The sequence below is a fragment of the Loa loa genome, assembly GCF_000183805.2.
Source record: "Loa loa unplaced genomic scaffold supercont3.158, whole genome shotgun sequence".
NCBI lineage: Eukaryota > Metazoa > Nematoda > Chromadorea > Rhabditida > Onchocercidae > Loa > Loa loa.
In genome coordinates, this window is record NW_018108338.1 from 129,744 (window position 1) to 141,982 (window position 12,239).

At 36.6% G+C, this 12,239-nt stretch overlaps 2 protein-coding genes across 2 annotated transcripts; one reads left to right on the top strand and one right to left on the bottom strand.

The window, feature by feature from the left end:
- Positions 1-2,463: 2,463 nt before the first annotated feature.
- LOAG_03043 (hypothetical protein) lies at positions 2,464-6,278 on the top strand (the record flags this gene model as incomplete). The annotated part of the gene is made up of 11 exons (XM_020446199.1): positions 2,464-2,549; positions 3,008-3,120; positions 3,398-3,522; positions 3,725-3,855; positions 4,074-4,179; positions 4,599-4,737; positions 4,810-4,952; positions 5,079-5,171; positions 5,422-5,590; positions 5,958-6,091; positions 6,213-6,278. 11 exons carry the CDS (start codon positions 2,464-2,466, stop codon positions 6,276-6,278), a joined length of 1,305 nt encoding a protein of 434 aa, XP_020303428.1.
- A 1,074-nt stretch (positions 6,279-7,352) lies between these two features.
- On the bottom strand, positions 7,353-10,544 carry LOAG_03044 (CK1 protein kinase; the record flags this gene model as incomplete). Its single annotated transcript, XM_003138581.2, has 8 exons — positions 7,353-7,573; positions 7,844-8,052; positions 8,252-8,443; positions 8,711-8,792; positions 9,023-9,116; positions 9,475-9,619; positions 10,092-10,213; positions 10,441-10,544. Coding segments are annotated over 8 exons (1,169 nt in total), but the record flags the coding sequence as incomplete, so codon positions are not given.
- Positions 10,545-12,239: the final 1,695 nt, after the last annotated feature.

Here is a 12,239-nt window from a genome sequence, read left to right on the forward strand (position 1 = left end):
TTATTAAGTATGAATTCATTTTTTCTTTTTCGAGATAAGCAGTGAATTTAGTCCACTAATCTATTTATTCAGTTACTTATCGCTCTGCTTTGCATCAGTTTAACTTCCCTTCCCCAGAAGATATTTGTTCTTAAACTTCCTCAAGTTTCTACCTTCTCTGAAATAAGTATAAGAATACTTTTCCAAGCAATTAGATGTTAACCGATAACTTTGTGGGGGATACAGAAGAACTGATACTTCTCCCGTTTGAAATTCCATAATGGATTAGTTTGAGACTACAGTACTCAAAAAAGTATATCCACATTTTCCAACCATCTTGAACTTTGTTTTTGACTTCAAGTCCTGTGATATGGAGTATAACATTGATCACAATGACAAAACAATTTAAATTCAGTTGTTCAGATTAAAATGTTTCTAAAACACCAGAAGTGCAAGCGGGGAAAACCAGAAGTTGGCAATAAAATAAAAAGAAAATGAATGAGTGCGTAAAAAGGGCAAGTAAATGCCTAAAATTTCTAATTTCCGGAAAATAAACTTCAAAAGAAAGGTATAATAAAAATTGTAGTTTGAAAAAAGTTTTGATGAAAAAAAGACGCAATCACAATGAATTTTATAGGGAATAAAATTCATTCCATTAATATTTTAGTTCGAATGTTTTGTGATACGTGAGAACATTTTTTTAACGTGCGACTTGGTATCTCGTGAATGGTTACTTCAACACACCCTATTAAGGTATGACTTTTTCGTCTTGGACACTTATCACTACCAAAGTAAACTGATTCTTTCCTTTCACGATTAGAATCGAACTGATTGAATGGAATCGACTTAATCATTTTTCCTAAATGTTCCAAATGTATGGTTCTTGTGCTAGAATAATGCTTCATCGAGTGGTTAATTGATTCATTACTGCAACGGACATTTAAAAAGCTGAAAAACATGAAGTATGGTAATAGCAAAGGGGCAAAAGGCTTGTTAGGCACCACATTGTACTGGTTTCTAACTCATTCATTAATCTGCAATATTTCACTTCATTTGCTCCAATGTCCCTTTCTTTTCCCGTTTCAAATCCTCCCGGAAGAATTCTTCATATATAGCAACACGGAACTGTTTGGTGCCATCAGTCCCAAGTTTTTGTCACCAGTCCAATTTTTACTCTTAGTTACTTTTTCTTTTTGATTTTTCTAAAGAAAATTGATTTGTGTGCGATCCATTCGATCAAAAAAAAAAATCACTGTTGTTGTGGATTTTTGCTGAAGTATTTTGCGGTCAGTCAATAGTTGGAAACAAGCAGGGGATTTTTTTACACGTTGGTTGTAGAGGAGAAGAATTGAGGTTACTTGAAGTATTAGCTGCACCAAGTTCGATGTGGATGATGTACGTGTGTCGTACGTTGTGGACAAAGGCAAGAGTTGATTCTTTACTTGTCAAGGGTAAGGTCACAAAAACGACAAATACTGCTGATAATGATGAGAAAAAAGAATAATCCAAACTGATCCAGAATAATGAAGAACTGATCGTCGAAAAGAACCTCTTTCGTCCACTCAATACAGCTTATATATGGAAAAAGTGGGAGTGGTTTTGCTATCATTACACTGAAAACTGTAACGTTCAATTACAGTATTAAGCATCTTAGGAGATCGAACGAGAAGATAAGGATGTGAATTTTTTGGGGGAACAGGAGATGTTTAAGATGTGAATTTGGATAGATATTTTAAGCAATTGCTAACAAAGGCATTTCTAAACAAAGACATAAAGGAAATGTCCTTAGACATAAAAGAAAAATATGGGGATTGAAACGGGAAATAAATCTAAGGAATACAAATTTGCTAAATGATTCACAACATTTGGAACATTCATTTACAAGAAATTTATTTGATTATTTATTTGTTTGTTTGAGGTATGGTTGGAGTCTCGCGAATCGGAATTTGCGACAGTTGTCACTTACAACAAAACGGCTAAATACTGTGTCCCTTTATCAGAGAGCTTTTTGCTAAGGGAAAAGAAAGGAACATCGATTATCTACCCATTTGTCATCCACAAAGATCCATCCCATCTTCAGACTTAAGCTTATTTGCTTGTACTACCCTTTTCACACAAGAAATCCTTCCTGGCATACTTGACTGGCAGAACCAGAATTTCAAATGACAATACCACAGATAAACAGAAGCAATGTAATATGCGCCGAAATATCTTCTTCTGTTGCTGGTATCGAGCTAATATAGAAATATTCCTTTCGAGAGAATTCCACCGCAAATTCAGATTTGAAACGTAGGAAATATATATTCTGATGACCTTTGTCCTATTCAAAGTTAATCCCTAAAGGATTTAGATTTCCGAGCTCACTGATTTAGATAAAAATGTTCGTCATCGCATGCATATATGTGCATGCATATGCGCATATGTGTGCCTATTTGTCTGTTGACAGGATCATTGCAGTGATACCTAATGAGATTGCGAGCTATGATGGGAACGGTATATACTTCCGATAAAGCCTTCCATACCAAACATGTCTCAATTGAAGGGTCAGACAAAGCATATCCATCGGCAGGGTGGGCTCGTTAGCCTGTCTGCAACTATCTTAGAGAAAAACAACTCTAGCTCCAAACCGGCAGGTGGAGCTCGTTTAGCCCTATAAGGCCATCCATCTGAGATAGTAGTTCCCAACGGGTGGGAGAACTAAAATATGGTCCGCAAGGGCAACGACCTAGTGAGTAGGGAGTTTTCTTATTAATGTTTGATAAACTAATGCATCAAAAGCTTTGATTAATGTTTATTTTCAAAATCAATAAAATTTGGTGGTTCCTGCTACAAATAAAAAAGCGAAAGTGGTACCTGGTACCTGGTCGGGGACCACTGATCTAAGAGAAAAATATTCTCACAAAATCTACATCGTGAGAACTTCACTGTCATCGTCAAAGCTCGCTAGGTTTTGGTAGATGAAGCTTAGGAGTGAAGGATAGAACCAGTTCCACGCAGGCTGTGCCTCATTAAAAAATTCACTGTGCAGGCAAGCTGGGAAGGATGCACCCACATTTGCAGCGTTTGGAGCAAGCGTGGCTGAAGCAAGCCTTTCCCAATCTTCGTTCGTGAAAACCCGCCACAATGATATTGGCCATAGCGGTAATTGAGGGATGGGATTTTCGTAGGCTTAGAGAAAGAGGAAGAAGACCTTAGAGACGACATCTTCCAGATCAAGATTTTGCTGTCTGCTCTTCCATTTGCTCGCACTCGATCAGGGCCAGACACATTCTTGCCCATTTCCAAGCGCATAGGCCACTTTCGTTGATGAATAAAGAAAAGATTTCTTCGTTTTCATTTTCTTCCGGCCCAGTAATCAGTCAGCTTCTCCCATTTTAGTCCAGTTCGTTAACGGATTAACTGTGGTGAAAAACTGAAGCATTTATTGGTCCTCGTATTATCTATGACACGAAGAAATCATCGGAGATCGAAGGTCACTCGAGTGATCAACCTTATCAAACGGATCATCGCATTCTTTTTTCTCATGTTGGATTGTGTGCGCTGGTTAGTATCGAAGTGTTCCACCATATATTTTTATATTTCTTATCAACGAAGAAGGAAGAAGTTCATATACGCATGGAACAGAATGATTTAATAGCCAGGATTGCGTAAGGCTTATCCGGGACATAAATTTCGATCAAGTTCGACACTGATACCAGATATATATGCAGTTCTGGTCATTATGATATTACGCTTAGCAATTTAGGTCATTGGTTACGCGCTGCTTGGTGCAGTTGTGTTTCGAGCAGTAGAAGGACCACATGAAACGTTCATACAAGGCCAAGTAACAACAGCGAGACAAAAAGCTGTCAATATCGCCTGGAATGCTACTTTTAGGTATTTGTCATTGCATCTTACCCACCGAGGCATAATAATTTTTATAGTGTAGCTACGGAAGCATCTTACAGATACCGATGCAATAGTTTGATCAAAGAAGTGACGTTGATGATCTGATCTAACGGCAACGATTTACGGGCCTATTTTTCAAGATCACTGTACCAAACATTGAAACTTTTCTGTCATTGAATTTGGAATTCAAGGAAATAACAACTTAGGGTCAACAAATTGGATCGTGCACAATGGGAACGTACAGTTCACGCTCAAGTGCGACGATTCCAGCGCAAGTGTATGTGGGCAATCAAACGTGGTTATGACGGAAAGGTTGGTGAACCCTATCACTAAATTTCGTTGACATTATCATCTTTTCGAGTTAATTAACTCGAACTTGAATCTAGTAAACCTTTGACTAAAAACAAGACAAGTTTGCAGATTGAGCTTGTTGATATTCGGAATTGAGCAGTGATTTCTGCATTAATAAACTCAATCTGAAATATCATTAACTCAGATGATATTTAATTCATGAAATAGACATTTTTCTAGATTAGATCTAATGTAACAATTTATCCAGTGAGCAAAATCGAACCATTCTGAAGTTCCACATAACGGCCAATAAGAGAACATACTTTGTCGTTCACAATACTTGGCATCAAATGGGCAAGCTCGTGATACCGAACATACTATTTACTGTTTTGAAACCAGTGCTGTTCAAAAATTACTTTAAGCTAGTAAGAAAATTGCAGGAATATGGTTTATCGGCTCAGTGGACATTCACTGGATCCTTCCTTTACTCGTTAACAGTCATAACAACTATCGGCTATGGTAATACATCTGCTAAAACATATTTCGGCAAAACACTAACCATTTTATTCGCAATTATCGGTACGTCGTCACTTGTCCTCTTTCTTATGGCTCCCCAATTTTCATTGAAGTCTAACTGAACGTTCTCTTCAGGTATACCTTTAATGTTACTTTTCTTAACGAATATCGGCGATGTTATGGCAAAAATTTTCCGATTTCTCTATGCACGTTCAGTGCGACTCAAATATCGCCTTATTTTATGGCACAAACGGCGCAAAGCTGCGGAATTGCGCCATGTCAACTCTCTTGTTTCTCGATTGGCCCGGGCAAGTTGATTTAAATGTTGAACGAAAAGTTCTGTTAACAACTTCTGCACATCTATAATTCCATAAATAGCAGACACTTATTTCATAATGCTGCAGGATATAAATACGGAGTTGTCCGGAAATTCGTTTCGGCTTAGCTCCAATGTACAAGATTTGCTAACAGCTCGTGCACAGATCGAACAACTTGAAGTAATCGCCTTGCCACTTTTTTTTCTACAAGTAGTAACCACTGGAATACAACCAGGATGGCCGTGGTGAAAAAAGATTGTTTGTGATCTCAGAACTGATCGAAAAATGAATACGTCATTTAAAAAAGAAGACCAATGAGGAGCATGCTTAGATAACTCAGACTTAAACAGCAAACAGATATTCGAAGTTTTGAAATTTCTGGAACAAGAGAAACTGTGAAATCAAATAATGAGATAAATGATAAGTTAAGGTGAAGGAGAGCGTGGAAGCACAGCTACAACGTATTTCTGTACCACTAAGTTTGGTATTCTTCACAATGTTCGCTTATCTGGTGGCTGGTTCGGTATTGTTCTGTCTCTGGGAAGGATGGACATTCCTCGACAGTTTCTACTTTTGTTACATTTCCTTGACTACTATTGGTACTTTATCTTTTTCAAACTTTTCGAATCTTTGAAATCTATGATAGAATTTTTCTAAGCTTATTGGAAGACCATAAAGCGTTCAAAGACCTCATACCGTATATGACTGAGGAAAATATTTCGGACTTTCTTAAACTTTTTGGCTGAAACTTTCCAGAAAATGTGCATTTTCTGAACTTTATTTTGAACTTTTTTCGAACTTTACTTTTTTAACTTTTTTTTCCATGCAAAAACTTCCAAAGCTTTCTCTGGAAACTTTTAAGGGTCCCTCAAGATCTTCGTAAATTAAACTTAAATTTTGTCTCTTTATGATTCAAATCATTACACAAATCTTTTCCGTCTTTATCTCAAGCATCGACTTATCCAGGATTTGGTGACAAATTTCCTGGTGCTTCAGTGGGGAACGATAAGGATGCACAGAAAAAGCTTGTGATAACTTCAGTTTATCTTTTATTTGGGATGGCATTGCTAGCGATGTGCTTCAATCTAGCACAAGAAGAGGTCATTTTGAATTGTAAAGTCACAGCTAACTTTAGAGAAGTTAGGTGAAGTGAAAAATTTGGAATGGATTTGTGAGTTGACCTTATTGGATGTTCGAATAACAATTCACTGTGAATTTCAGGTTGTGAATAAAGTCAGTTGGTTGGCAAATAAATTTAAATCACGAGATGACGAAGTTTGTGACTAGGCTAATTCTAGCGACTATGATTCTGGGTCGACCGTATAAAATACTTTAATAACACTCAAAGGTTACGCGTCAGTCTTGTCTAAAGATCGACGAAGTCTTCTTGTAAATTACCAAAGCCAAACATCATTTAAAAAGCCTTATTTCCGGCGTCAACTTTTCCACCACATATGTTTGTGCATAATTTGTGGATTTGTTTATAATAACACAAAGCAAAATAAAATTAATATATGCGTTTTCTTTACATTTATGATTCTTATTCTTCGAGATCGTGTACCTGAAACAAAATTTTGAAATGTTCACAGTTGAGTGGCAGATATATCAACATTACTAATTCAGCAGGTTGCAAATATAGCTCAAAATATGCTTCATATTTTCACTACTTGCAACCAAGCGGTAGTACCAGAAGTTTATCAGACAAAAATTCATCGCATTGGTAGAGATAAGTTTTATGTTGCAAACCAAACCAAAACTTGAATTTGGAATCCGTATGATTTCTTTTAGCTCTCACTAGGTGTTCTTTGACTTGCGGCCTTCCGATTTCTCGTTTCGAATTTTGCATTTATCATCACTGCTAACCATTTTCTTATCAGCATGCCTTTCGCTCTACAGTGTTATTCTACATAAGCAATTTTCCAGCTATTCGGAAATTTTTCTAGACGTGCTATTCTACAAAATTGACCATAAATTGGCTATCAATAAATTTTTACTTAATTCCAAACTCTTCCGACCGGGAATGTTTGTCTGACCAACAGGTCTTCCCCAACTGAGAACCTTTTGTCGGATGCGTCAAAACTGCGAACAAATTTCCGAAAAGAACTGATAATTGAAACCAACGTCAAGATGCCACAAAATCACAGTTCAATGCTACATGACGTGCATATCCGTTAATTCAAAATAACATTACGCATTAGCCAAGCACCACTTTCTTGACACAGCAATTGTCTGATCATTCAGTGTGAAGTACTTCTAATACGTGATGTAGGCACGGCTGTCATACGAAAAATGTCCTTATGAGATATTCCGACTGTGCCATTCCTCAAACCATTCTGTTTACTTTACCTTTGGTTGAGCTATTCAGTATTTCATAGTATTCCCGTGCAAAGGAATTGAATTACGAGAGACCTCGGACTCTTCCCAGTCGAATTTGACGGTAATACTGACATGTCTTCGTGCTGCTGCTCGCTTCAACATCGTTGCTATGTACTCATAGTCTGGTGTATTTTGGAAATTCAGCTCGTTGATATATTTCAAAATCTTATGTATTTCCTCTGGTAAGCTTGCTATGTGTTTCGTATCTAAAAATTAACACACTAAAATCAAAGGCTTATTTTGACAAGAGCAAGACTGGAAATCGAGGACTAGAAGTCAACTTTTAGCTGATTCCTCAAACATCCACTTGACCCGAGACAAAGGTCCATTCAGTGTTTCCCCCGTTACAATAATTAAAGATTTATATACTTGCATATTTCTACTTATTGCTAGCAACTAACGATTTCCTTAATTTACAAAACTTCAAGTTTGAAGTTTTTGATAGCATCACGTCCAGGGAAAAGAAATAAACAAACATGAGCCAGCAAAAAGTCGTTCCTTTTCCCTGCAAACAGTGTGACGATCAACCATCTTCGACCAAGGCAATGATGCGTACTCCGTGAACTCGATCAACATGTATACCCATGATTCAAGGTCATCTCTTCGGCATTGTTCGCGTGAATGATGACAGTTTCGTGATGCAAATCGTATTGTACCGAGAAATCGTACCATTTTCCGAGGTAACCTCAAGATGTTGAATACCACTGTCATCTTTTGGCCAAGATTGAAATTATCCCACTCTTCAGAAATATTTTAAATCGTAGCTAGTAAACCTATTATATTACACAATGAATGAAATTAGGCTAATCACCGGAAAATAAGTGATATAAAGATATGTAATCGAACGATGTTCATCCAACAGTATTAAACTGATGTAATCTAACCTGATCGCTTTGCTATCTTTTTCGATATATCGGCGTGCAATACCAAAGTCGAGCACGTAGACAACATTGGCTTTTTCTTTTAAACCAATCGAGAAGTTCTGTGGTTTAATGTCTCGATGTAGATAGCCAAGATCATGCAAATTTTCTATTCCTTCCAAAGTTTGAAGACTCAATTTTATGGTGGTCGAGAGTCTAAATAATATTGAATAGTTTTACCGTACTATTCAATCACGTTTATGATCGGTTTTCGCATGTAACTCTAGGATCAATCAAACACTAATCAGGCGAAAAAAAAAAACGGTATGCGAGCGGCTTGAGATTTTGGGGCGTTGTAGACAAGAGCGAAAGAAGGAGGGGAACTATGATAAGGAATTGGAAGTGTTTGTGGCAGTTAAAATGCCTCAAAGAATTCGGCTATTTGAGATAATCGTGAGAAGAAGAAAGCATAAGAAGACAAACGTGAAGTGTTTTTTAGGTTGTTGTTTTTGAAGTTTATCAACGCTAATACCCACCAATTGCATCACAATGAATTTGAATGATTCTGTCCGTCCTGGCCAAAAAAAAATAGAATACATTTGGTGGATGAATGAGATATATAAGTAAGAAAATACATTTCGTTTCATTATTATTTCCTTCCACTGATTTGCCAAACACTTTCTCCTAATGCATGTTAAGAGCGCCATTACCATGGCCTCATGAACTTCTTCTCAGTATTGCTGAATGCATCAGACACCTCAGTGATTCAGACTAGTGATAACACTGATCACTAACTGTAATAAGTCTTACCTCTATCAGTCATTTTGATAAAATGCTTCCGTTTCTCCTCCGGCAGACTTTCACATTCTTGCAAAATAGTCATCTCCATCTGTTTATAAAGCAAAGAAATGTTTCAAATCTTCCGCTGCTTAATTTAGACTACTTTTCTGGGAATTTCGTGAAGCAAAAGTCTTCGTAATAGCTTCGAGGGTTGAACTCTAGCAGAAAGAGCAACGTTGGTCATAGTTGACTGTGAATAGTAGCAAATGGGTCGGAAAACGGGAAGATGAAAAGAATTAACAGAAGGGGAATTAGTATTAAAAGAGTTTTCCGCATAATAATGAACAGTTCTTTAGTGATAAATAAATCAATGAGACAATGAATACTCTCCATCTTCGAAACTAGCAAAATAGTCGCTTCTGCAAGTCTTCACAGATACTATCTCCGAAAATAATTGAGGGATTTACTTTCAGTCGATTGAGTGTCTTTCCTGAGGTATTTGTTTCAGTTTTCAAAGCAAAGGTATCATCATCTCTTCCAGCCCCATCCTTTTGCCGTACTTTGTAAACGTCTCCAAAACCTCCAGCACCCAATAATTCAAGGACTTCATACCTAAAAAAAAAATAGAAGTCTTTGAAACTATCAGAATGGTTGTTGCTTTACTTCCAAAGAAGAAACATATTTTTTTTTTTTTTTAAATTACGCACTGTTTTTTGACTGTTTGGTACCTCTCAGTCAAGCAACCAATTATTGATTTCACTCAAACATCGGAAAATTTGCTTCCCAATCATAATTCCTAAATGATGCTTGTGCCAAAAACGCAGCACAGATTATATCCTTTGCCTATGTAGTTGAAAGTATTAAACAAGCTTTAACGAACATTTTGGAAATACTGCGAAGATGCAATCCTGAAAACCGACAGAAGGGACTTATAAGAAACTCTACCCAATGTTTTGGGAGATGAAGTTACGGGTAGAATATTTGATACCATAAAAACGGAATAGAATATAGGATAGTTACGTGGATCCCTTAATCGAAAGGTTAGGTAAAGTTATTCCTAACTAGTTAGGTTAGGTAGGAAGACCTGCTTCTGTCAGTATTGATAAGGACACCAATTGGTAGCTTCGGTCTCTTCGCGGGTGACTTGCGCTGTTTCTCCTTCTCTTTTTCTCGTTTCCTTCTTTCCTGTTCTCTCTTCTCCATCTCCTTTTTACGGAAAAAAGGCAAAATTTCTAGTGAAACGCTTAAACAGGTTCAAACCATAATATAACATAATATGACACTGGATAGAATTGTCTTGGGTTTATTTGTGTGCTCAGGTCGTTATTTTAGATGGCGATTTTAGCACATAGAGATATCTCAGCTTTTAGCATTTAAAAAAACTGAGACTTGAAACGTGTAACACATTGCTTGAATGCTCCCCATGAACTTACCTGTATCTTTTTAAGTTGTAATCGTTCCTCCATGGATTGTTCCTCCAGCTCCTCAATGTGTTTTTCATCCTCCTCATCGATGTCTATATCATCCCAATCATCTCCTAAACTATTCCTTTTTTATCAAAAGTCCAAAATATTTCCACTCATTCTCAACAGTCTCTGCTTTTATTGTTGATAACGTTTCCTTTTTAACTCATTTGTTTATTCTAATCAAAATAAGTAAGAAATTATAGATGAAACAGTGGACATTTAAAACAAAGACTACAAACCGAACTTTTTCCGCTTTATAGACATTGTTATCTCTGCGAATATCTATTCACCTCTGTCCTTTATGACTCTAAGACACGGCTAGCGAACGACTATATCACTACAATTAATATCACACCAATAGTTGTTTTACTAAGTTTAAGAAATGATAAATAATTAATCCATCAACCTATTTATATTCTGCCTCAACAAAAAATCTATGATCTCTGGTGTTGTTTAGACTTCGCTGCATGATTTCTATATTCAAAACACTGTTACGGGTTTACGAAATCTTAATCAGTAATGGCACAATATTTAAAAAGTCCGTAGCAGTGTTCCCCAGGTGTTTCCGCTTAGGATGAGATTAAATGCTAAAAGCAGTTCTCATCTTCGAAGCAACACATCCTCAGGTAATGTTTGGCATTCCTCATCAGTGTATCTCTTAAATTTAGCAGCTGGAATCCCGTAAATGCCCTTCCTCCGGGCACTAAAATTAATATGAACGCGTGGAATTTATTGCTACGTCGCCCAAATATTTTAAACGTCTCATTAGTGGAAGGCGAACAAACTGTTTTGCTCGTATTGAAAGGCCCAAACTGTTTTATACCATTTCCTTTGCCTAACAAAATTCTTCAAGAATTCCCTTAGACATTCCAACATCATGTAAGCAGCATGGAAGCACCAAGGAAATTGTTTTTAAACAATTCGTAAAAATCGAAAAACTATGGCACTAATGTCATACTACCAAGATATCGAAAACCTAGCTGGCGATGAGAAGTAATGATCTCATGTTTCAAATAGATAATTCCCTGCAAAAAAGTCATGAATATCAGTGCATGTAGTCACAGGCTGCACCACTACAGTTAACCTGTATCAAAAAAACTATCGTGGTCTTGATAACTGAATCAAGCGAAGAAAGTAAAACTAATTTCTTGTTTGTCAGTAACAGCAACAAATAGATTTATTCAAAGAAAAATCATTCATTCTCAATTCTCTCCTATTTATACAATCATTTCAAGTTGCTTCGCATAGAATATTGTTTGTTTCGCGATTCTCTCCGTATCCAGTTGTTCTTTTGGAGTCGGCTGTAACTATTAAAATTATTTACAGCATTTAGTCGTAATTAAAGCAATTGCTGATATCCTTGGCAATTTGTTGGATCTATAGATTTAAACAAATTTATAGAGGTTTCCATTTATTTCGCGATAGAATGAGAACTTACACTGGACAGCCCCTGTTCGAAAATATATGTGTTGCCCGCACTTTTCCAACAGCGCTGCAACAGTTATTTCAAATCTGGACTTTACACAATATCAACATAAAAAACTGTCATGTTTCGAAAAAATTCAAGAACATTTCAGAACAAAATCTTTGGGATGAAATGTGTCCAACGTGCTTTTCTCTGATTTTACTGTTTTTTTAAACCTCGGTCTTTCAGTAAGTTCTGGTTTTTGTAGCAACATTCTATCACTCAGATGACGGTACAATTGTATCTGGACACAATAAAAAAAAATCTCACAACACCAATTTGTCAAACTGATTCTTTTAAT